At 34.9% G+C, this 27,803-nt stretch overlaps 1 protein-coding gene across 5 annotated transcripts in view; it reads right to left on the bottom strand.

The window, feature by feature from the left end:
* LOC141485298 (uncharacterized) overlaps positions 1–27,803 on the bottom strand; it is a 114,851-nt gene that overhangs the window by 11,475 nt on the left and 75,573 nt on the right. For all 5 annotated transcript variants that reach the window (XM_074181715.1, XM_074181712.1, XM_074181714.1 and 2 more), the window contains 3 exons: positions 23,532–23,695; positions 20,227–20,455; positions 2,271–2,427 (listed from right to left, as the gene is read on the bottom strand). In XM_074181715.1, the coding sequence (XP_074037816.1) occupies positions 2,271–2,427; positions 20,227–20,455; positions 23,532–23,689 (544 nt within the window). In that variant the 5' untranslated portion in view covers positions 23,690–23,695. The remainder of the gene's footprint in view (positions 1–2,270; positions 2,428–20,226; positions 20,456–23,531; positions 23,696–27,803) is intronic.

The raw sequence follows: 27,803 nt of genomic DNA on the forward strand, positions 1-27,803 counted from the left end.
TACGAATCGAATGACACCTTGGTCGTAATTTTTGGACAGGGCTGAAAAATGTTACAAAAAAGAGTACATGTGAACTAGACTACTAGCAGAAAATATTCTTCAAAACAAAAACTTAACAAAGGGCCACTGGTCTGGATTCCCGAAATACTGACCTGGAATGTGGTGAAGCTGCTGATTCTCTTACAATGGAATAATGTTAGTCACCACTACTACTCATTTTCGTGATAATCGACAATAAGTAGCCTAGCTTTACAACGAAGAAGAAAGCCAACAGTTGTAATTTCTAGACATAATGATGAAGATAATCGACAACTATTGGAAACTATTTGTAAATAGAAAGTCAAGCCACACAGGCCAGTATCTGATTTACACCAACCACCACCAATCTACCAAGAATGGAATTATTGAAACCCCCCTTTTTCGTACATTGAGTCCCCGTAGCACAAAGAAAAGTGTTCATAAAAAACTAGCCTCTATCAGGAAAGATGTTCAATATAATAATTTCTTCAAAAACTTGTAGAAGAGATTTCAGCCAGAAGACAATAGGAACCCAAGAAGATTGATATCATCAGTAGCAGTCTCACAAAAATTTCTCCAAAAATTGCATTCCACTGGTACTATGTCCAATAACGGTGAAACCAATAGGTCGTTCAGAGTTCATATAGGCAAGCTTAGAAAAATACCTAGCGAGGGGAAACCAGCAAATCAGGATTAGCGGAGTGTATTTAGACTCATCAACAAAACAGTGATCCAAAGCTTATATTATCCACAGAAGGAACACTTGTTCAAAAGAAAGCTTAAAGAAGCTGTGCATATGTTGACCAATGACGCATTCAGCCAGGATTATGTGGGGATCTGTAATACATGAGAACCTCTAATTAAGCGGGGAAACAGTTCTGGTGCAATGAATTGGGAAATTAAAAGGAGAGATGTATCAGGAATACGTTAGTTATTACACGAAAACGGTTGTGAATACTAACAATCGAAAGTCGTGAAGTAGTGTCCTGTTAGCTTTGTCTGTGCAGTAGATTCGCCGATTCAAGCTCCTAATAACCTGACCTTCAACATTTTTAAGGTATTTTTAGAACGCGTGAAATAATTTTATGACGGAGCATTGTTAAGTCACCTTTTGCAACAAATCATCACTCTTGCTTCGGAATGTTGTGAATTTCGAGTGATGTCGTTCGGTATACTCGTAATGGCTGAGGTGGCAGACGTTTCACCTTTGTTATCCATGCAGTTTTTTCCAACAATAACAAATCGCAAACACGACAGTTCCATTAAGGAAATGGGTACACATCTTGTCGGACATTGTGAAAATGATCCCAATTACGTTGATTGAGCCATAAAATCACGTCTAGCTCTTCATTTAAATTCCGGTGGCACGTCTCAGTTCAACGAGCTGCAAAATACTTCCTAATTGGGTAGGTAAGATTGCACGGTGGAGGAATGCGAAAAAAAATTTGTAAGGGGTGAGCAAAAGTTTTTCAGATGCTAGTGAAACTATCAGGAATTGATAAGGGATTATTGAAGTACTGATTCCAATAAAGGAACAACTGGAGGATAAAAAAAGTTTTTAAATATAAAGTTTCATAGCGGGAGGCCAAAAAATAGTGCTACAGATTTTCTGGATCAATGAAGATAAAAGAAATCTTTTTCAGAAAAGTGAGCAGATGAAACTTATTTTCCAATGAAGTGTGTAGGTAATATTTTTCAAATTATTATTATTTTAATGAACACCCGGTGAGGGTTATGCATGGGAATAACCCTCCAGTCAGATTTCCATATGGGGGCTGATTTAGGCGCATCATCTTGTAGGTGATAGTTGATAATTATTGTTATTATCATATCATATTATAAGAGTTATTCAACCATAAGAACATAACAAATTAGCACAGCAGTTGCTAACAGACGTTTTGGACACCTTCCTAATAAAGTTTGTATATCAGAGGACTGAATATCTGCAATATCTGTAGTATAACGAAGTCAGTACTAAAAGAAATCCGTGAAATTTCTTCACTCAGGCTACAAATTTCATTCTCGATTTAGACAAGACTTCAGAATTCCTATTTTTTCCAAAGTGGCGTCTCGTTGCAACGGAAGAAAATATTAGAGCCTTAGAACTTTAATGACCTATCAACTTGCATCGAGAATTCTCAGTTCCTTCGTCGGTAAACTCCCCGCGAGAGGATCTTGACTTCAACTAATTATTTTTTCGATATCGTTTCTGATATTTCCCCCCACATTTTCCTGTCACTGGTGCTACGTACCTCTTTCTGAAAGTGCAATTTGTATCTTTCTCTTGTCTCTCGCCCGAGATTCTCCCACGTCCAATATAACGACAGGGATTCCCGTGTATTTCAGTTGCCAGTCTTGTTCGGATGGCGTTTTTGTGTATAAATTCGCCAAGGATCCGCTGACGTATATCTGAAATACACAAAAGCTTTTATAAAATATATGTATGATATGATATACGCGCTTGAAAGAAATATATAGTTTACGGGCTGATGAATTATTAACTGAAGCGGCAAATAGTTTCAATACGGCTGAGCGAATTTCCTGATGGGTTTCAGGTGAAGAGTTGATGACATAGCTGACATTTGTTAATAATATAAAAAAATAAAAGATTGGTAATATATTGGGAAGAATTTTAACCGATGATGGCGCTACTCAAACGATCAACAGCTAATCGTAATAACTGAACGTTGAACATAGGTTGTGTTCATTGTTTTAGTGTTTTTTGTCTTGAGCTGTTAAATTGTGAAAATGTGGGAGTAATGTTTTTGTTGCGATTATTAAAAACATGAGAAATTGATGAATGGGTAAAATAAATTACTTTCGCTCTCTGAAAACACCAGAAACCACATCAATATAAGAAAACAGCTGACACAACTTTGTTTTACCATCTAGCTCAGTTCTGATAAATCTAAGATGTCCGATAGACTTATCTGCACGACAATTTCACAGAAAGGTGACCGTATCTTACTGGGATATTTCAAACGATCTAGTATTCGGAATGATTTAATATCAATGAAGTTCAACATTACTGTGGTCACTGTTGATTGGAGCTGAATTGTGAATTGACAGCAGAGCAAGTCCAGTTATTGGTATGATAATTTTATGTTTGTAAACAAGAGTAATGATAACTCTCCTTTCTTTCATCTGCTCTATGCTTAATTAATTTTTTGATGTCCTAAAATTTCGAGGGGGTCCGGACCCCGTCTTCGCTACGCCACTGAGGCTGTATCAAGATAAAAGGTCCTTCACTACTGTTATTGCCCAGCTGACAACAATTTACTGTTGTTAGACTATTCGTAATTAGAAAACTTTTTTACAATGAATTAAAGAAGAAGAAGAAAAGAAAGTTAAAGAATCTGCTGAATACACTCGGAAATAAATGGTTGTTTCAGTTTGTCAAGCACCTGCTATCTTGATAACTAACTGTTTTTGTAAATTCATCATTTCCGTTGGAATACGAATTTTCTTTCGATTTTTTCAATTCAATTAAGTATATTGTCCCAAGAAACAATACATGCTCATAATAAGGTACTATAACTGTCTACAAAGTATCATAAAAAACATTAACAGAAATAAGATATTCAACAATAATATATCTTGGAAAATAAAACAATAAAATGCAGTTGAATATGAAATTTGTTTTAGAAAGTAAATGTCAAAAACGAATTCAAGGGTAATAGAAAAATTAGCAAACTATGAAATTCCACTATTTACATTTTTTCTTCGATTGATATTTAAATTTTCTAATGGAATAGTGCTTTTTAATTTTTTCTGGAATTGAATTATACAGGGTGATTCAAAAGTACTTTGACAAACTTCAGGAGGTGATTCCTCACAATATTCTAATATGAATTGTCCAAATAAATAAATGTCCGGAAACGCTTCGTTTCCAAGATACGGGATGTTGAAGTTTTATTTTTATTTTCGTTTTTTTTTCACATAACTTTTGAAATACTGAACTTGATTAAACGAAACTAGGTAATAGGAGGTTTTTGAGGTGTCGAATTCGAACCTGATGTTCTTATTGCTCTTACTCGTAGGGGGCGCCACCTACACGTCTTTTTCTTTTTTAAAGATTCATAACTTTTTTGGGCGTACTTCTAGCACATTTTTTCAGTAAAAAAATCAATTCCTCTATTATATCTACGTAAATAAGCTACCCACGTTACTAGTCGCTGTAAGCAACCGTTTTCTAAATATTTGGACTTGAAAACTTCAAGTCGATTATTTGATAATCGATGCATGTTGAAGTTATTACGAATATTTTGTATTTTTCACAAGAATGCTTTGGAAATAAATTTGACGTTTGTGAGTAGTTTTGGTAATTACATATTTTGTGACAGTTAGACGTTTTGTTGAAGTTTCCGTAAGTAGAAGTAGAAAACACTCATTTTGAAAAAATGGATTATTTAAACAATAATGCTCATTTAGCCGATATGCATTTCGTTTATGGCCTTGCGGGTGGCAATGCGCGCAAAGCAAGACGTATTTACCAGGAGTGATTTCCTAATCGAGTACTGCCTTCAGCTCCAACATTTGCTAGTCTCCACCGTCGTTTGGCAGAAACAGGTAGCTTTAAGAGGGCAGCTGATATTATTGGAAGACCACAAGCAGTCCGAACAGAATTGGAACAGAATTGGAAAAAGCTGTTTTGAACGCTCTCGAGGAGAATCCAGAAATAAGCACAAGAGTAATTGCTGAAGCTGTCAATTCTACTCAGTCCACAGTTTGGAGAATTATCCACGATCAACAGTTTTATCCATACCATATTCAAAGGATACAAGCTCTTTTGCCACGAGACTTTCCCCAACGCATTACTATGTGTCAATGGTTTTTGAGAAAATTGGCTGGAAATCCTCAATATTTAAGATATGTACTCTTCACGGACGAGGCAAACTTCTTCCGAAATGCTATCACAAACTTTCATAACAACCATGTTTGGGCTCTCGAAAAACCGCACGCAGTTAGTGAAAGGCATTATCAGTATCAATTTTCTGTAAATGTATGGGCGGCAATAATTGATAATTACTTGATAGGTCCTTTCTTTCTTCCGCTCCGACTGAATGGCGCAACTTACAGACACTTTTTAGAAAATGAATTGCCGGGACTACTTCAGAATGTACCATTAGAAATTCGTATCCGCATGTGGTTTATGCATGATGGCGCTCCGGCCATTTTAGCGTTGTAGCCAGGGAATTCCTTAACATAGTCTTTCCAAATCGATGGATCGGTAGGGGTGTAGAAGAACCTAACCAGGCGTGGGCACTAAGATCCCCAGATCTAAACCCGATAGAATTTTATTTTTGGGGACATTTGAAGTCACTAGTTTATAAGACTCCAGTAGTAAGAAACCGAATAGTAGACGCCTGTGAAACAATAAGAAACACACCAATAATTTTTGAGCGGGTACGAGATTCATTGACTAGACGACTGACTGCCTGTATCTTCGCTGAAGGTGGACACTTCCAACAATTTATTTGAATACAATTCAGTTTCGTTTATTTTAGTTTATTCTACATATTCAAAATTTCCTGAAATAAAATGTTAACATTTCTTGCAAATTTTATTAAAACAAATACTGATTATGCACCCTTGATACAAAACTAACTATTTGTTTAAGGATGTCATAAAGGAACGTACCCAACAGTAATGACCTCTTCAAACGAGTAAAACGTCAAACTCAGTTCCAAAGCATTCTTGTGAAAAAAGCAAAATATTCGTAATAACTTCAACATGCATCAAATTATCAAATAATCGACTTGAAGTTTTCAAGTCCAAATATTTAGAAAACGGTTCCTTACAGCGACTAGTAACATGGGTAGCTTATTTACGTAGAAATGATAGAGGAATTGATTTTTTTACTGAAAAAATGTGCTAGAAGTACGCCCAAAAAAGTTATGAATCTTTAAAAAAGAAAAAGACGTGTAGGTGGCGCCCCCTACGAGTAAGAGCAATAAGAACATCAGGTTCGAATTCGACACCTCAAAAACCTCCTAATACCTAGTTTTGTTTAATTAAGTTCAGTATTTCAAAAGTTATTTGAAAAAAACGAAAATAAAAATAAAACTTCAACATCCTGTATCTTAGAAACGAAGCGTTTCCGGACATTCATTTATTTATTTGGACAATTCATATTAGAATATTGTGAGGAATCACCTCCTGATGTTTGTCAAAGTACTTTTGAATCACCCTGTATATAATGATCTCATCATGATATATCAACTTTTTTTCCAAAATTTGTTTGCCTTTAATTTTTTGACAGTATTTTGATTTAAATTTTTATAGATTTTTTCACGGATTTCAAATCTTGGTATAACATACGAAAATAAATTAATATTTACAACCCATATAAGGAATATGACTGCTGATGCAAATAGGATGCTTGGATTCATTTATAGAAATGGCAGAAACTTCAAAAGTATTGCTATCTTAAAATGTCTATATTTTGCGTATGCCAGATCTAAGTAAGAGTATGGCTCTGTGTTATGGAATCCAGTTTACGACTACCAAAAAAGTTCCATAAGTTCCATAAGTTCCTAAAATACTTATGTCTAAAAGTTGATTGGCAATACCCCACGAGAGGCATCGATTATAACGTTTTGTTGATACGATTTGATATGACATCTCTGGAAAATAGGAGAGTCATCAATGATATAAAATTCCTGCATAAATTACTAAACAACAATATTGACAGTACGGTTCTTTTACGCGAGATCAATTTCTTAGTACCAAGAAGTGAAGGTCGACACAATTTGAAATTCTATTGCGAAGCATCGCGCACAAATGTTATGCTACGATCACCATTGAATTTTATGTGCAGTAGCTTCAATAAAATCTGTGAACATTGCGATATTCATTTCGATTCTCTGAACGCCTTGGTATCATGTATCCACAATCACTTCTAATAATACTATAAATACAATATTTCATTCTTTTTGAATACTCTTCGTGAGCAAAACAATAGCAAAATCAATACTCCCAGCCGCTCTGGACTGAATGATTCCGTACAACCCATCCCGTCTTGTGTTTGTAAATCTTTTGCTGAAAAAATCCTCACTTGTTTACTTTGTGGTAAATGTTCAAGAAGTACTGAAAACTTATGTGAATTTCTGGAACTTCATCTAGCTTTTCCTAATACGACTAATTACCAGTCCGTGCAAAGCTTATTGTTAAATCATCTGAAAATGGAATTTTTAACAGGTGATGATCGACTGTATTGTCAAACATGCGCCAAACTAACTGACTGTTATAAGGAAACAAGTATAGCTGAGGCACCAGTCAATCTAATAATAACACTGATGATTTTCAAACAAGACTCAACCTCTAACGGAAGCAAGAAACTCTTTGGAAGGTTCGAAATAGATGAACATTTCAACCTAGCAGACCACTGTTATAATATTCATGCAGTCATTGTTCACTGTGGTTCTGGCGTTGAATGTGGTTATTATTACGCCTTGGTCAAAGAAGAAAGGACTGGTTTAAGTTTGACGATAGTCGTGTCACGAAGTGTTCTGGCGATGCATTGAATTTATTGGAGCCTCTGGAGACACCCTATATTTTGTTTTATGAGAGAGAGGACATTGTTAGATCAAGATCTTCAGATGATGTGGTGCTGCAGGTTTTTCCGGGTTTTCCTGCAGCTGAAAAAGCAAATGCGCCACTGGAATCAATGAAGTCGGCCCGGAGCGCCAATTAAGTTTTATTGTTGTATTTATTTTAATTTTATTGTTGTTTTAACACATTGTATAATCACTACTAAATTTAATCATAATAGATATTCTTCTTTTGAAATTCTATGTATACGAATATTTTATATAAGTATACTTTGTTTTAGCATTTACTTTTGTACATTTCTATATTCCATTATTTTTAATATTTATTTCATATATACTCCGTAATAATAGCATTTCTTGTAACTGGGTATTCCTGTTGGTGATAAATCGTTTTTTTATGATTATGAATATGTTCAATTCGAATAAAATTCAAATTTGATTTCTTTGTGTTATTTTCAATTGTATGCCTTCGCTTGCTAAAAATGGAACCTAAATATTCATCGCTTACTCCTCATCTATGAAGGAAAGTGCACAGCATCACGGTTGTTGAAATCGTATCTCATGACACGGTCAAATGTTATTGTTTGCGAGATGAGCTTCATCTGACCTTTTCGTTAGTAATTCCCAGTGGATCTTTGGGTAGAAAATGTGGATGTGGGAAACCGTGCACTCGGCGATAATGGGTTCCGAACTTAATAAAAGCTAATTTGAATGCGAGATGAAATCGGAGACCGGATATAGAAGCAACTCGGGAAAGCTGTTCTCATAATGAAAGAGCTCTTGAAAAGTGTTCGGTGTGTGTCCCAGAATACCTCGAAGAATACCTTTTAAAGATGAGACATTCGTATGGCAGCACTTTGATGTTGAGAGGTTGAGGTTCTGTGACCTATATTCTGTGTCAAAGGTATTCAATTTCATTTTTGGAGGTGAATTCAATAAAATTATTCGAAACATAAGTTTATTTACGTTGAGAAATTATCAGATGCCATCTTGACAGGTTGTTAAACCAAAATTTCAACTGAGCTAGCTTTATTTCACCATATTCACAAACAATAACAATTGGACGGAATTCTTAGGTTGAGAATTATCACCCTTAACTTTGTCATCTGTCAAAATAGTTCATGGTTCGTGTTCCATGCTGAGCGTCTTCTATAAAAGTATTCTGTTGTTAAGTTGAACATCGAAAAGTTGATGATCATCTGTATTTTGTCGCTTACTTCCGAAATATTTTTCAATATCCGAAATAAACCTATCCTGGAGAATATGAAAAATGTTTTGAAGGCTCTATTTATTGTATTTATAGCAGTTCAGGAAGGATCACCAATATATATTTCTTCACCAGATAGATTGAACAATTCACTTATTTATTTCAATGATATTGGGTGAGGGAATTGCCTGATAATGACATCGTTTCGATTTTGTACAAGATCATGAGTTTTGACTGTATAGGCATCATTTACCAAGGATTGAATTGATCAAATTCACCATCTTATCAGAGTCATCTTGTAGAGTTCTTGCTGAATTGAATACCAAACCTGTGTCAGATTTAAAATTGAAAATTTTTATGAATACAGACATCAAACTTGTAATTTCTTTACTCCGCTTTCAAGTTTGGAATTTTATCAAATTCCGAATTTCTTAAATTCTACTTTGAACTTGAAATTTTGTTGAATTTGGACTTAAAACTAGGAAATTTATTGCATTTCAACATCAAATACGAAATTTTGATGAAACTAGACATTACACCTAGAATTTTTTTGTAATTACGACTTTAAGTTTGGAATTTTATCAAATCCGGACGTTCTGAAATCCCAATTGAATTTCGGTTTAAAATTAAAAGATTTGTTGATCTTCGACTTTAAACTAGGAATTTTAACAAATTCCGACCTTAAACTCAAAATTTTCAATCAATACAATGATTTCAAACTTGTAATTTTTTGTAACTCCGACTTTAAGTTTGGAATTTCATCAAATTTGGAAATTCTGAAATGCCACATAAAACTTGGAATTTTTCGAATTTTGACTTCAAAGTAGGAATTTTATCAAATTTCGACTTCGAACTTCGAAGTTTTAATGAATCGAGATTTCAAACTTGAAATTTTTTGTAACTCCGATTCCAAGATTGGAATTTTAATGAATTGGAAATTCCTGAAATTTCAATTTGAACTTGAAATTTCATTGAATTCCGATTTTGAATTACGAATTTTGTTGAACTTCGACTTTAAACTAGGAATTTTATCAAATTTCAACTTTCAACTCAAAATTTCAATTAATCCAGATTTCAAACTTGGAATTTTTCGTAACTCCGCCTTTGAGTTTGGAATTTTATCAAATTCGGAGATTCCGAAATCCCACTTTCAACTAGGAATTTTATCGAATTTCGACTTTGTACTCGAATTTTAATGAATCCAGATTTCTAACTTGAAATTTTCTGTAACTCCAACTTCAAGTTTGGATTTTTATTAAATTCGAAATTTCTGAAATTTCAATTCAAACTTAGGATTTCATTAAATTCCGGTTTCAAAGTCGGAATTTTGATAAAACTTGGAATCTTATCGAATTTTGTAATAATCAAGAATTAATTATGATGATTATCCTGCAGGTTTTTAGCAATCATAGTTTGTTCTATTTCTGAATAGTTTAATTTTCGGTGGAATATCACCGGTAGTTATTTACGTTTGATCTCTATTGGAATGATTTCTATATCTTTCATTTTCATTCAATTATGATAAATTCCATCGGATAAAATGAAACAACGTACCTTGTGGGTGGATCACTGGATCAAGCTCATTCCGAAGTTATTTGGAACAATAGCTTATTACAATTATTGTGAGCAGTAACAATAATTAATCATCAATGACCATAACATTTCGTGCATTCCTTTTTTTCAAACTCCACACGCGTTTATGAATATTACAGTTCAATGGCAAAGTCATGAATCACTTTATTTTATCGCGGTTATTGTACACAACGTGATGGAAATTGATAATGGATTAGCAAATAAGGGTGCGGTAATACATATACAGCCAGAAAGTACGCTGCAGGCGTATGTTGTTTGCCCACGAACAATATTCATCAATTTTCACTCTACGAGCTGTGCGCTTCGATTTCAATAGAGTGATCCGTCTGTCTATTTGGAGAAATTGGTATAACCGAAAATGCTGTTGTGGCATTGGGGTATCTGTTTGCAGGTGTGGAGGTAAAAAGGAATAGACTCGGTTTCTATTATGAGTAGTACTAGTCTGGGTCACAAAATCCTTTTTTTGGAACTTCTGTCCAAGGGCACTGAAAATTATGATCCAGGGCTCATTCGATTCCTAGCAACTTTTTGAGAAATCTCAAGACGAGCTCGCAGAATTGCCACAGTTATAAACAATTTAGTAAAAAAAGGGGAGGTTTGGTTTTTTGCAAATATCTCGGGAAACATTAAAGATATCCGAAATTTGAAAAAAGGTCGTTAACGAGGAGGAGGCCCATACGGACCTTTGCATAATACAAATTATTTTAACCCATTAAATACCATTATTAGGAAAAAATAAATTCATATATATACCTTCTAGACACTTGAATAAACGAAAACCCATGGAAATTTTTTCCCGTGATTATTTTATTAGATATACGTTAGTTAATTAACTAATTTTTACAATTTTGAAATTTATATAAAAACCTTGATAACTTTTTAACTGAAAACCTCAAATTTTGTTCATTTCTTAGAGCTTTTCTGGAAAGCTTTCAAATAAGATTCCCGTTGGAAAAATTGAAAAATTTTTATTTTCCACTCTGTTATTAATAATGAAAGTCGTTGAAAAGTGAAAAATCCAATTGAAGCAATGAAAAAAATTTTTTTTAATGTTAAAATTTATTCGCATTCTTATTATTCAAAGTTACATAAAAATGATTTTTCATAATTTTTAGCTCTATTTGTTACAATAATTGTTATGAACAAATGTATTGTTCATAATTTCTATTTCTCTCTGATATTCTGAAAAAAACTTTTTTTAATTTATATATATTTTTCATTTATCTAATAAAGAATCCGTTTCAAACAAATTAATTTTTACGATATACAGTGCGCACCATATGGGAAACTTTAACTTCGGCACTTGTTTGTGTTTTAAATTTAACTTAAAATGATGCGGCCAACTGCGACCCACTGACGTTCAGTGTTTGTCAAATTCAACTTTTTTTTTTGAAAAAAATTGAATAAGTGCATTTCTAAATCGAATTTAACAAAAAGGTACTTGCAAAAGTTGTGTCTACGGCAATTTTATATCCATATGCCAAATTTTATGCAACTAGGATAAAGTTAACGTTTTGCTTATTTTTGACAGATATCCCCTTTATTTTAAAAAACAAGTTCGGTTAATTGTCATCACTTCATGTATACATAGCAAACTCATCATGAATAGCAAAATCATCACTGTATATTTTTTAATACTACAAAAAAAAAACAGAAAACCATGTGTCACTTTTTGTGTGAAAAAAAATCAAAACATTTGTAAAATATAGAGAAAATTTTTTGCACAAAAAGTGACACATGGTAGTTTTTGTTTTTTTGGTAGTAACAAAAAAAATATATCGTAAAAATGAATTTGTTCAAAACAAATTCTTTATTAAATAAATCAAGAAAATATAAATTAAAAAACGGTTTGTTTTTCAGGAAATCAAAGAATATCAAAGAGAAATAGAAATTATGATTTTGAAAAAATCGTTTCTAAATATTCATATTTAGCAGCAAAAAAATTGTTAATCAACAAAGGCGTTTTTAAGCAATGAAAAATTTTTTAAGAAACAATTTTGTTTTTGAAAATCATAATATTCATCACTGATAAAAATCCCCCCAAAAAAGTTATGACAAATAATTTTTATGTAGCTTCCAACGGGAATCTTTTTTGAAGGCTTTCAAGAAAAGCTCCAAAGAGTTAATAAAATTTGAGGTTTTTAGTTTAAAAATTATAAGGGTTTTTATGTAAATTCAAAACTTGTAAAAATTAGTTAATTAACTAAGGTATATCTGATAAAATAATCACAGGAAAATTTTTTTCCGTGGATTTTCGTTTATTCGAGCGTCTAGAACAGCGGTCGTCACACTTTTCTGGCCAAGGGCCATACAGGACAATATGGGTGTCAGCGCCGGGGCGCTTCACATTAGGTCGCACAACAACCGCGCGTCACTTTTAAGTATGGAATTCGCGCGGCAACCGCGCGACCTAATGTGAAGGCACTCTAAGAGCGTTTGCCCACTTGCTTAACCACCTGATGGCCGTATGTAAGATAACATCGCTATAATTATAGCTTGTAATTCTTCAAGAAGGTCTTTGAATTTTCGATGATTAACTTAACGGGCGCGAATAACATTTATAATACTTACATCTTTCAATTTGTTTTTTGAAATTTCACATGCCAAAAAGTCTTGACGCAGCAAGTAATGAATAGGCAACAAATTAGATACTCAATTGAGCGTGTCATTCAAAGAAAATTAGGTCTTTGTGGTTAAGCATAGCACCACTGATGGAACCTACAGCGGGTCGAAACTACTGTTGGATCAGGAATACGTTAGTTTTGAGCACATATTTCAATCAAAAAGTAATGATTCAAAAACCATGACCTCCTTTGTCACTCATGCTATAGATAGTTCGTTAAAATGTAAGACCTCGTTAATCCTCGGTTGACCAAAGTTTCGACTTTTGAGGATTGTCGTTCGTAAAACACCTGGACGCCGGAAAACCCATCAGAACCCATTTCTTTAACCTCTTTTGCTTGATGCATGACTTGGAATTATAATAGTCCTCATTTTCCTTCAATGAGAAGAAGCCGTTTGCTCGAGTTGATAATTTTCCCATTGCATCACTCAGTATTTCAAGCTTCATTAGCCGATCAATATATCTGAAATCAATTACCTACTCCATACCGTCTTGGGAAATACAAACCAATTACATCAAATTGCTATTCGATAACTTCGATATATTATAAATCTACCATTACTATGCTCGATAGTTGACAAACCCGCAACCGAATGTGCGTGTCAATCTTCGAGAAAGTTGCAAAGGACAATGAAAGTTTTCAACAAAATTTCCAGGGGCGGAAACGGTTCATAGGGGCGGAAAAATATAAGCGTCACCCAAACCGGAAATGCACTGTATTGATCCATTGTCAAACCGCGACTTCACAACAGTATTGCTAATTTGCCACCCAGGAAGAATTTTCGATTAATTTTTGTCGGATATACCCGCACTTTCGGTCCAGCAGCTGAGAGTAATTAGTAGAAGTGGGTCACCTTTGACTGTGTGCTGGAGCTAAAACAAACATTTGCTTTTCAAATTATGAATGAAGTGTGTTAATATAAGCCCCTATTGGCTGGTTAGTGGGGTTTGAGTGGGGTGGGAACCGCATTCAATAGACTGTTTTAATATGCTTATAGTTTTCAATATAGATAGGATATAGCCAGCCAAGCTACCAGTTACAACAAAAAATATCATTTTTGTTGATGCTAACGGGAAGATTACGAGGAAAACCTCTCATATTTCAAGGTATTCTATGAGTCGTCGATCTCTGGAAGGACAACTATGTTTTCTCAAGGTTAGCTGTAGCAAACATCCACATCCACCAACATCCACTCTCTGGGAAGCATTTAGACTCATCAAGTGTAATTACACATCAGTGTTGTTGCTGCTCGAGAAATCTGAATCTGAATTGTAACAGATTATGCCTAACAATGTAAAATTCAACAGAAAATTGTAACTTTTGAATTAGCCGCACGCAAAGTGCAACATTTCGCCTCGTGAGGTTGGCAACACTAGCTGATTTATACAGGGTGTCCCTGGACTTCCTCTTTTCCTCTCGGGAATGTATAGATGGGGTCAAAATATCACCAGTACTTTATATAACTTTTTTTCCTAAAAGTCTTCGTAACCAAGTTACGGGCCCTCGAAGTTACAAAATGAAAAATGTTTTTCTTTGATAACTTTTCAAGTGAATATTCAAAATCATCCAAATTTTGGTAATTGACTAAACAAATGAATTCCGTCGATGAGCTTTCATGCAGGAGTCAGTTGTTTTGCTACAAAGTCAGGAACGGACTACCCCCGATGGTCCACACCCCAAAACTTTGAAATGACAGATATTTTTCAATATTTTTTAACAAAATAAGGTTACTTGGACAATTTTATGAATAAAAGTACTCGTGTGGAAAGTCGATCGGAGCAACGAGTCTTGATAAAAATGTAGTTCTACTCGACGACATCAAACCCGCTCATCCACCATTATTTGAAATGAATAATTATCAAAGCAGAAATAATAATGATAACGTTAATTCAACAACATTTATAACAGGAATAATACAAAGTATGCTGAAATGAAGTCGTAAACAAAAAGTACAGTACCTATATGGAAGTTTAAGTCACAATTGTGATAGCAGATATTTTTTCAAAAGAAATATCAAGTTCTGTAGATTCGTGGTGTTTTTAAACTAACAAGCTACTCTACTATGGAATATCGAATTCATTCCATATTTTGTATGTACATAATACGTGTGGAATAATCACGTTTCGTGTTGATCAGTTATCTGAATCTCATGAAACTCAACATTCGAATGTTTCAAATTCTTCTTCACAGCTAAACTGTTGAGGAGTTTCACTGATAATTATAATTTTATGGGAGAAATTCTTTAACACGAAACTAAATTCAGCTGAAAAAACGCACATCGGAAAAAATATTTACTATACTAATAGAAAGCAAACGAATGAACTACAAAAACGGCTGCACATGATCAGGTGGAAAATATCGTGTCGATCGCAGCTTGAGAAAGACAGGTATGTAATAATTGATAATTAATTTGAGCACGTTGTTTTATTTCGATATTATTGTAGGTACAGTTTTGCCAAAACGAGGTGGTGAGGGCGCTCCTAGGACTGTACGTACCGTTGTATTGGAGGAAAATATTTTGGAAGCCGTCGCTGATGATCCTTCAATGAGCATCAGAAATCTATCAGAACAGTTCCATACATCCAAGTCCACTATTCATAGAATAATTAGGGAACAACTGCTCCACCCATTTCACATCCAGAAGGTACATGCCATGACACCTCAAGATTTTCCAGCACGACTGGAATATGCCAATTGGTTCATGGATAGGCAAAGAGAGGATATGACTTTTATTAATCGAGTTTTATTCACTGATGAAGCAGGTTTCAGTAGAGATGGAGTTATCAACTCTCATAATCTCCATATATGGGCCGAAGAAAATCCCCATGGGATATTGCAAACCAAACACCAACGGAAATTCAACGTGAATGTTTGGGCTGGTATCATAGGAAACCATCTTATAGGACCATTCGTTCTACAGGACCGATTGAATGGAGAACGTTATTTGGAATTCATTCAGAACGATTTGAATGGACTTTTGGAACATGTTCCATTGCAAACCCGAAGAGATATGTGGTTTATGCATGATGGCGCTCCTCCTCATTTTAGTTTGATTGTGCGTGACCATCTGAACCATATTTTCCACAATAGATGGATTGGTAGAGGTGGGCCATATTCATGGCCATCGCGGTCTCCGGATTTAAATCCATTGGATTTCTTTCTGTGGGGGCATCTAAAAAGCCTTGTTTACGCTACACCTATTCACACAAGAGATGCATTGTTGAATAGAATAACATTACATTGTGAAGCCATACGAAACGACCCTGGAATGCTATTTCAAGTACAGAGAGGGTGTCTTCGCAGACTGAGAAAATGTATAGAGAGAGAAGGTGGTCATATCGAGCAGTTTCTGTAGCGGATTTTTCATTTCTGTTTGCTCTTGAGGCTCTTGAGTTTCGTTAGTTAAACATGTTTGCATTATAAAAATTCGTTATGAACATTTTACCTATCATTTCCATTTTCCTTAAAAACTAATATTTTCGAATAATGGTAGACATCTCAGGATAAATGTTGTTGAATTAACGTTATCATTATTATTTCTGCTTTGATAATTATTCATTTCAAATAATGGTGGACGAGCGGGTTTGATGTCGTCGAGTGAAACTACATTTTTATCAAGACTCGTTGCTCCGATCGACTTTCCACACGAGTACTTTTATTCATAAAATTGTCCAAGTAACCTTAATTTGTTGAAAAATATTGAAAAATATCTGGTGTGGACCATCGGGGGTAGTCCGTTCCTGACTTTGTAGCAAAACTCCTGCATGAAAGCTCATCGAAGGAATTCATTTGTTTAGTCAATTACCAAAATTTGGATGATTTCGAATATTCACTTGAAAAGTTATCAAAGAAAAACATTTTTCATTTTGTAACTTCGAGGGCCCGTAACTTGGTTACGAAGACTTTTAGGAAAAAAAGTTATATGAAGTACTGGTGATATTTTGACCCCATCTATACATTCCCGAGAGGAAAAGAGGAAGTCCAGGGACACCCTGTATTTAAAAGTGATAGTCGACATTGACAAACCCCGAGTTAACGTATGTAAACTGAAAAAAACCTGTGAGAATGCTCTTCTGTATGTTAATTGTCAGTTTTGATAGGTCGACTGTCATGTTTGATACGTCAAGCTGTCAGTTCTGGTGTGTAAAGTGACAGTATATTTTTCAAAATATTGTAAAATGAATAAAAACGTAACGCCAGGAACAATACTGCCAATACATCCCCGACTACCATCATTGCCAACTAATGTTTATGGGTTGCCAACATACTTAACTGACTACTCGTAAATTTGACATATGAGCTGACAGTCATCTTTTCCCAAGAAATGGCGAACTTCAAGTAAATACCTAAAGTGGTGTCAGGATTCCTCTTCTCGAAAAAAACAAAATTTTTAAAATCTGAACTACATTCATCAATTTTTCCTCGGGTACTAAAATAATAACAGATATTTAGATTGGTTTCTATATTCGAGAAGAATTATTGTTTTAACCAACAACTACCTGTTTTTCCACGAGAAACTTACGCAAGCTGAGTAAATGCGAGGGTCTTTCCTATCAGTGCGATTCCCTACGAAATACCCAGAATAATTACATGCTAAATACTGTGATTTTTTACGGTCGCATGTAACTGTATCGAAGTTATTTTTCGAATGTGTTTGTGGTCTTCAGGTTTGTATGTCTGACGTTTTGTCTACTATTGCGGTAGATGTTGTCAAAGGCGATGAGACAACAAATGAAGTGCACGAGTTGTTCTCATAGCAGATGATACAAATGATGTTGCCGTCTACAGTTTTGTCCCATTTGTGTCTTCTTTTCTAATTGTGGAATTGTATAACTCCTTTTTGTGAGTATAATTTTGTTCAGGTAGCATAACTGTATTGATTTCAATTCTTTCTTCTCTTCAATTATGATTGTTTTTGTGTTTTTGAATTCTCATTGCATCCCTGTTTAGTCTTGGATGATAGCCTGCATTTTATCAAGCACCTTTGACCGATCCAAAGGCGTGCCTCAAAGTCCCTCTGAGATTCTTCGCTGTCCACAGACTCTCTCTGATCGTGTTCGTTGGTCTAAATACTAACCTCACCTTACGTTGTTCCAGAATTCTCCCAAATCGGCCTGTAACATTTTTTGAATAGGACAAAACCGCTTCACCATTGACTAGCTCATTTGGAATTGTTTTCTTGGGTCATATCGTCCACAATAAATTCGGCTTCGCTATACTCATTTTCGATAAAGGCATTTTTAAGAAACTGAGTTCCTTGGGTACACTCTCAGGTTCATATATGTGTCTACACTCTCAGGTTCACATATGTGTCGGGTCCTCTCAACTAAAGTCTTAAATACTCTCCTCTTCCCCGTGCGTTGGGCTACTTATCGGGCGCGTCACCAGGTGGCGGATAGGGGAACAGCCAGGGGACTGGAGGCCCTATCCGGGAAGGCAAGGAGGCCTCACGGAAGGGGTTGCCGAACTCCTGGTCAGTGGCAGAAATAAGTAGGGTGAGGGGAACTAAAACCCCCAAAAGCCTTTCCAAAACATACCACCGTGGACCAGCCTACCCAAGCTGAGGTATAAGGAATCGTGCCGACAGCTGAATGGCTGCTGGGTGATATGCGGTCACGAACTGGGGAACTGGGCGAAACCTCATTGAAATTAGCCTACCTCTGGTAATGCGAGGCTCTACCAGAGGTGACAAACCCTTCCATTGCTACTCGTGGGAACACACATGAATGAAATAACACAAAAACAGAAAGAACTAAAACAAAAACCAATCCCGAGGCTGGACAGAAGTGCTCACCTCAATCTAAGGCGGTGGCTGTGGATGAACAGTAATGTCCTCCCCAATCTACTGCTTGGAATGAGGCTGGACATAGCAGATCACCTCCAACAGCAAGGGCACTTTCTGCGGTGGGCGCCTAAAGCTCCGCCTTGAATAAAGGCAAGGAACCGGCAGCCCCTGTCGCAAGTGAGGGAACTTTCCTGAAAGGAAAGTTCCTGAAAGGAAAGTTCCCTCACTTGTGCACCTCTTCGGTGGTGACCCCAAGAAGGTTGAAGAAGCCGCGCAACTACAGTAATATCGCTGCACCTTCCAAAACCTTCGCGGAGGCCACCGTGAGATACCTCAAGGTTGCCAAAGAGAGTGTGTGTTTCGGCGAGTCTTGGCCTACACTTGCTAATATAAAGGAGATGTCTCCTAGTGACCTATTCACCTCTCTGGAAAGGACAGGATGGACGATTACCTTGGAGGACAACTCCTCAGGAGGATGTACAATGGGTCACATGTGACCTAAGTGCTAAGGCCACACTCACCTTTCCTACTCTACAGATACAGATACTCTCCTCTTTCATCTGTTAGAAGTTTTCATTCGAATGCCCCCAAGTATCTATATGTTAACTTTCTGTGCAATGTATGACACATTGCACTGTACATTGTGTAACAGATTGGCCTTCCTTTGTAAGTAAGGGAGAAATTTGTTGAGTTACACTTCACTAAGCTGCCATACCACGAAGGTATCGTCAACGTTACGCATTCGACAATAAGATCATGTTATTCGAATTTTTACATGAAAATTTTGCCACCACAGGCCTTAATAGACCCATCCACTGCGTTGCTATACGTTAGCTCATATCAATTGGAAAGAATTTTTACTGATGATGGCGCTGCTCAAACGATTAATAGCAGATCAGAATGACTGAGAGTTAAACATAGGTTATGTTTAAGGGAATGTTGGCCTTAACGGCTGGTGTCAATGTTTTGGTTGGTTTCCGGGTTTTGCCGTGGTTTCTACTTTGGTTACAATCTCTAAACGTTCCAACTGCAACTGCGGCAGTTATTTTCATTGGCGTGGTCGAAGTTCTCTTCTTGACGTATCAATCGGCAACTCCGGTTGTGCTCGACTAGGCGGGTACTAATGTTCCTTTTCATATGACCGTCTATTTGCAGTTGGAACGTTTAGAGATTGTAGCCAAAGAAGACCACGGCAAAACCCGGAAACCAACTGAAACATAGGTTATGTTTACCGATTTGGTGTTTTTTTGAGTGGTTCAACTGTGAACCTGTGAGAGTAATGTTTTTGGTGCGATTATTATAAACATGAGAAACTGATGAATACGTATAATAAATCACTTTCACTTTGTTTCTGTTTTATCTTCTGGCTCAGTTCCAATATATCTGAGACATGTTCTGGAAATACTCCTGGAAAATATCTTCCACACAATTACCGTATCGACTTACTTGTGTTTTCAATCCTTTGAAAAACGTTTCGACTTGTTGTCTCTCGATTTCGGAAATCAATCCGCCAAGCGGTTGTTCTTTTTCCTCTTCCTCTCTATCAACTTCGTCGCTTTCTGCTCTACCCTCGCTTTCTTCTTCTCTCTCACCGTAACTGCTCCCCGAAGCGGTCGTGCTCGAGTCGCCACTGCCTTCGCCAGTGGAAGACAGTCTTCTACGACGTTGGTTGTTGCTGTGGAGAATATCGATCTAATTCAGAATATATTTATACAAAGTATGAAGAGTCGAGAATTTTATCCGGAATTTTATAGAAATTCGACTCTACCAGAGCTCAAGAGCCGGAAACAGAATTATCTATTTTCTGGTTAATACCACGACTGATATTGTTTTGAATTGCCTATACTACGTTTGGGGAGTGTTCAATTTTGACACAATAGTTTGAAAAATTTTGAAGGAAAAATTTTAATGAAAACTCCAATTGAATTTCATCTTTCAAAGCAGGAGAAAATCAAAAGGTCAAAAGTCAGAATTAAATCTGTAGTGTATGTGTAGAAAGTGAAAGTAAAATGAAAAACATAAGTCTCATAATACTTCATTTTTACTATCGAAGTTTCATGAATCAAAAAGGCAAAATTAGAATAGAAATGTCATTTTTAGACATTGAAAGCTGAAATATGGAAAGATGAAGTATGAAAACAGATTTTACAATTGAAATACAAATTTAGGAAAGTTTATATTATTTTTGCGGTTTACATGCCAATTTGAAAAAGACGTCCCAATTCAGTAAGGGAAGAGAAAGTTAATACATTTTTTTATTTAATCAAATCAAAATTTCTATAAGAAACTGGCTAGAATTTGTTTTTGAAAAAGTTTAGATTAGAAAGGGAAGATATATAATTTATTTTCCAATTCTCAATTATTTTAAATAGTTGAAATAGTCAATAAACTTCACTTTTACGATGGAAACCACAATTTTGGCATAAAGTTAAAATTTGTGAGAAATAAAGTTTACTACTGTACTCGAAAATCTCAGTTTAGACAGATAGGAGTAGAAGGTTTGAAAGCAGAGAAATAGACGAGTCAAAAGTAGTATAAATGAGCAGCATATTAAAGAATCAAATATTGTTTAATTAAACAATTCATAAACTTATAGCAGGGGAGCCCACGATGCAAAATGGGAATTTACTCGAGCGTCATTGCGACATATTAGGTTGCAGAACTTAGATGATAAGAAGAAAAAAATGTCATATAATATATACCTTTTCATCGGTGGGGAAAGCGGCTATAGATTTTTAAATATGTAAAAAAATACTGTTGCATGGACATACTCGAGTGCGTCAGATATTGATAGCATCAATGTCCTACGTATTTTTAATAATGTTGGTATGTTAATCTGATCGTTTGCAAGATGTGGGTGGTTGTAGGTAAGGGTTAAAAGTGAAAAGAAAAAAAAATTAATCGAGCGCGTCAGATTTTCTAAGGGGGTGTTAAGTGCAACAAAAAAAGCTCTCATTCAATAATCTCACGATTCCGATCTGACCCAAACTCGCGTCCATTATTTTAATGTGCAAAAAAATTCGCCATTTTGAAATACTCAAGCGCGTCAGATTAAGATGTATATGGTTCATCTTTATGTTTTAGACGTGCTGTCTAATAATCTGACGATTATCTAGAGGGATTCGCTTAATCTGACAAAAACAATATTTTTTTTTATTCATTGAACGTAATGAATTGAAAAGCTCAGGAAATAGCATGCAAATAAATAAGTGTATGTTTTTTAAGTAGAATACTTGTATTTATAAGAAAATAATTTTTCAAAAAATGCTCAAAAAAAATTAATTTTTTATAACCAATTGATTAATTAATGAAGAAAAGAGAAATGAAACTTTCCATATATTGTATAAGTTTGAAAATGTTCATATAGGACGAAACTGCAGTAACGTTAGTTACAAATAAAAGTGGTAAAAAACATAGAAAGTTTAATTTTTCATTTCTTCATCATGATTTCCTACCACGTAGTAACGGCTACATTAATTAATCATCATCTTCATCACGAACGAGTCTCTGTGATCAGCTGTGATGGCGTCATGTCAACAGAATTCAGAGTGGGGACGGAGTGAGAGAGTAATAGATAGAGAAAAATTGAATAGAGAATAGAGGAATAGAAATTCGGAGAGGGAAATATAGGTATCATATAGCTGCACGCATTAAACTTTATCGACGAACTTTTGTTATATCGGCTTGCGGAAATCGACAGATTATATATTTTTCATTATCCTTGAATTATTTCCTTCAAAATAAAAAAAAATAGCTAGGCTCGAGAATGTCGAAATGGCGTCATTTTTTTACAACTTTGCTGCCCTTCCCTTTCTCTCAAATTGTCAGATTACTGGAATATACACTTTTTAGCAGGTAATTACCTCACCCTACCTTAATCTGACGCGCTCGAGAAGTTCTGATGATCAATTTTTTTTACTAATCTGATCCTTTATCACTCACAGGCGGCCTTATATATGGGGCTCATATTTGGTGGAGGTACTTAACCGGGTACAAGGTATACCCCTGTATATCAATCTGCCGCGCTTTACTAAATCCCGAAATCCCCGCTTGGACTCCCCGATTATTAACTCTAGTTACTGAATATCGTATTTAGCCCTTTCACTTACTATCAGAGTTGAATCTTTTGAGGTAAGCTAGAAATGATCTGCTGAATATTCATTTTAATTATGGAAACATTACATAACTGTAATATTCTGATCGATGATAGACTGTTATGGGATACAGTAACATCCGTCTATTTCTGTATTTTAATGTTTCTCTCATTATAGTTGACATAGGTTATGGATGAACTGGTATTTTATATCTCGAAGCAAACAGATACTTTTAGCATAACGATTTGTTCAATTAGTGAATTATATTTACTGAATTAGTGTGTGTTACAAAAAAACAAAATAAGATACGAAAAAATACCTTTTCTCCGATTTATAATCATTGTAGTGAAAGAGTAATCGATTTGAAAAAGTCAGATTCTTCTATTGAATATCTGATGACAATACACAGCAAAAATAATTTCAAGAAATTCAAATTTTCTCTTGGTATCCACAAAAAGTTCACCGTTCAAAACTCACTTTAAATTTTACTTGACACTTTTTTGTAGAAAAATCTAGTGAGATTTTCGAACCATCTCTTGCTACAGGTCTCTAAACTCTTGGTTTTTCAACAAAACAGAAATTCTTCTTTAAAAAAACTTTCATCGATTTACGCTGAAACAATTTTGAAAAATTTGAGGACCAATTCAAGTTATCTACCTGTAAAGGAAATCCTGATACGAGTCGTACTTCTGAGAAAATCTATTTATGGCGTAGTCCGCATTATCGTTTTGTTTGGATGAGATCGATAGAGTTGATATGCGTTTGTCTATCGGAATGGAAGCAGAACTGCTGTAGATGGGGTGTTCTGCTGGCATTTTGATCTGCAACAAAAAGAAGGTATGAAAGTGCGAAATCATTTTGGCAACATGTTATATACATATAAGACTTTTTTAACGACTTTGCAGTTAACAAAATTCTTCATTGGTTCAGTTTTACGAAATCAAACTGTTTTTCATGTATTTTCTGAACTGGTTTGAGTGTCTAGTTGGGCTGAAAGGATCGTAGGCTAACATAGAAAAAAATGTTTTCATAAAATTTTATTTTATTTTCAAATATAGTTTTTCTTTGAGGGTGATAAAACGGTTATAGTGGTCATAATTTTCGATACCATTTTCATAGTACGATTCGTCTTTAGCCTCAAGAACAGAAAAAAGTCACCAGGTGCCAGATCTGGAGAATACGGAAGCAATTAATGAAATTTTGCCATTGATTTGTGGCATGGCGAATTGTCTTGATAAAACAGAACCTTCTTTTTCTTCAAATATGCCAGATTTCTCGTGATTTCATCTTTCAAACGCTCCAATAACGCTATATAATAGTCGCAAATAATGTTTTTTTTATTTATTTATTTCCTGTTGACAAATATACATTGTGTAGGAGCCGTCAGTGATAAAATCTTAGGTACTACTTACAAACTAATGGGACATGTACTCTTCAATAGTGTAAAAACTATGAGAACATGAAAAATATTTCAAGCGATATTTGAATTCGGCTTGAGACCTGCTGTCTCTTATATTTATTGGCAAATGGTTGAATATTCGGGGAGCCATCAGATTTGGTGAGTTATAAGCCAGCTTTGTTCTGGCATATGGTACAAACAAATTATTATTTTGACGAGTATTCACATTGCGGATACATACATCTATTCATCAGAAAGATTTCATTGTCATTTTTAAAAACATGTAAACACAGTTCAAATATGAACAAATAAGGTAATGTTAGAATATTAAAATTAACGAACGTGACGATAATCCCCAGAAACATAGGCCATATCTGAGTCTGGACTCAACTTGAGCATAATACAGCGTCAGCAACTGACTTATATTTAACACTTGTCTTAAATTTCTGAGCTGAAATGTTATCGAATTCAACTTCTTCATTAAAAATTCACAATGATTATGCCAGCCTAAACATTGGTCGATATGAAGTCCCAGGAATTTGGTACTTTTGGTGCCTGTCGTTACAGGCCTCTCATTAATCTTGAAACTCATTGGTGTTTAATATTTCTGTCTGTTATGGAAACGGATCAGAACAGTTTTATCAACATTCATGAATAACTTATTTGCCGCAAACCACGAATTTAACTTTCGAAAAACTACAGCACATTTCTCTTCCAGGTCAGAATCAGACATATCCGAGACGGTAATAGAAGTGTCATCAGCGTACATTATTACTGTTTCTTCCGTTATTGAGTTTGCCAAATCATTTATATAAAACAGAAACAGTATTGGGCCTAATATGGATCCTTGTGGCACCCCAAGGTCCGTAGAAATTATATCAGATCTCATTTTATTAACTTCTACAAAGTGTTTTCTATGAGAGAGGTAATCCGATAACCAAGACAGCGGAAGACCACGTATGCCATACTTGTACAGTTTATCTTTTAGAATTTGATGATCTACACAGTCGAATGCTCTGCTGAGATCACAAAATATCCCAACAGGGCACTCTCCTGCATCGAGGCATTTGATTATTTCGTTATAGGATGAATGTATTGCTGTTATGGTTGATTTCTTACTTAAAAATCCATGTTGATTTCTGGCAAAGACATTATTATTATCACAGAACGGTATCATTCGATTGAAGAAGGCGTATTCAAAAATCTTCGAAAAGCAAGATGGGATTGTCACGGGTCTGTAATTTTCCAAGGATCGGCAACAATTTTTTTATGGATTGGAATAATTATTCCCATTTTAAGAGGGTCGGGAAATGATCCAGTGGTGAAGGATAAATTCACCAAATAGACCAATGGCCTCATCAAGACTGGTAGACATTTTCTCAAAACAAACATTGGGACCTCATCAAAGCCGGAAGAATATTTATTTTTCAATTTTTTTTATAAAAGGCTATATAGTTCAGTCTCCGTATAGGGACTCAAGGTATAATGAGTTCGTAGGCGATACAATATTCCTCAAGAAGAGCTCATACCCTACATTGTTTTATCTATCTTATTTATTATATCTACAGCAATGTCTCTGAAATAATGATTGAACATACTGGCAATCAAAATTGGTGATTCTACCATACGGTTATTGTCTTTCATTATTATATTTTTTGCTTACTGAGATACAATTCCCCACGCTGCTTTATGAATATTGTCCGCGTTTTCTATTTTACTCTGGTAAGTATCGTTTTTTAGTCGAATTGATCAGTTTTAAATGTTTAAGTTTCTCCTTATTGTAAAAAGTTTATCAAGTCATGCCTTGGCTTCAACGGTATTTTTTTCGCCAAAAAACAATGCTTATTGACACGAAATTCCTTTTTATCCATTATCTTCACACTAACAAAAGTTGCTTCACTCAAACTGTTTTATTCCACAAAATAATACTCCAGCAGCTGTGTCTTCTGAAGATTGCGTTTAACTGTAAATCATACGTCTACGAACTTTCCAGTCCATCTAATGTGAGTGTTTGATGTGATTTCAGAATGGAGAAAGTCAAGAAGACTATACGAGATAACGATGTTAAGGTTGAAAGTCGACTTTTAGTATATTTTTCAAAATTTTGACTGTAGGTGTCAATAGAAAAATGGAATTTTTCGCATATTGGCGAAGGTCTCAACTGCCCCATACTGATCAACAATTTTTCCCGAGTTATCCCTAGCCCTATGTAGGATTATGTAGGGAGAAAAAACCTCCAATTCAGTATTGAAAGTAGAAAACTAATTTGAATCACAAAAGAGTTTTGTAATGGATTGTATGTGTTCGACTTAAACCTTCTAAGTCTATCATTACGAAACTATCATTATGACAGTTGAAAACAATCATTTAAACTTATCATTTCTATTCTTGCAATGGAGGAAATTTCGACTACTCTAGTTTCAAATTTCAAAAAAACGAAGGAATTTGAGTCAACGTAACCTAAAATTCGACTAATTCATCAGATGTAATCTTTTCAATTAGGCCTGCTTGTGAAAAGAAATCGTAGAATTCTTGTTATGTCGAAAGATTTTTTCTTGGAAAAAAACAGGATGTTGGCCAATACCGACGAATGCACATTGTCAATGAGTGTCAATTTGATACGACACTGGCTGTTATGCAATTCTGTTATTTAGATTTAGACTAACGAGAAATTAAATGAGCTCAACAACCTGTTTGTCAACCGCGTAAATGTGTCGTTTTTATTTTATTTTCATTTTACTATTTATTCCGTACTTGAAGGAAATTTTATTACCGACTAGCATTTTCATTGTGTAAACAACAAGCAAGGTTTTTGATCGATTTGATAGTACATATTTCCACGAAAGATACTCACTACACTAAGTTTCACTTATTTAATTTTATAACGCAAAAAAATAAACTGTTGAGATTTAGATTCAAAATAGTTCACTTTACTCCATTACAAAACATTTGTTACTTTAATAAATATAGTTTAAAAAACTAAAAAACACGATTCTAAAGAACATCGAACTAAAAAGTTAATTTTTTTTTAAATAACAACGAACTAAATTTTTTAACTTTTTAGTTCGATATTCTTCAAAAGCATGTTTTCTGGTTTTTTAAACTTTATTTATTTTTAATTTTTTAGTCTTTTTGAACTATATTTATTTTATCTAAAGTTTGGGATCAATCAGCCGTATATTGTTTAGAAAAATGACCAATGATATTTTCCGATTCCTGAGAGGGAGCCTGAAAATCATCTACCAAGCCCAAGGCAAATGAAGAAATACATGTAAAGTGAAATTCTTCTACATTTTTTCAGATATCCCATAAAGTTTCGAAAATAAAATATTTTTAGTCTGATACAATTTTATACCATACAGTGTGGTTTATTTTATGACGCCATCAATAGCGAGTTGGCGGTGTACCATAATAAAGAATTAACTTTCTGAGGACTTCCAATTTTTCATAAAGAACATACATTTCCGACCAGTCGGAAACAGTGACAGATTGAAAAGGACACTCAAAAAATAAGTTTGATTTCATTTTAT

This window comes from Leptinotarsa decemlineata, unplaced genomic scaffold (genome assembly GCF_025532065.1).
Source record: "Leptinotarsa decemlineata unplaced genomic scaffold, Ldec_3_MD MMD2_tig00026314_RagTag_RagTag, whole genome shotgun sequence".
In the NCBI taxonomy this organism is placed as follows: Eukaryota; Metazoa; Arthropoda; class Insecta; order Coleoptera; family Chrysomelidae; genus Leptinotarsa; species Leptinotarsa decemlineata.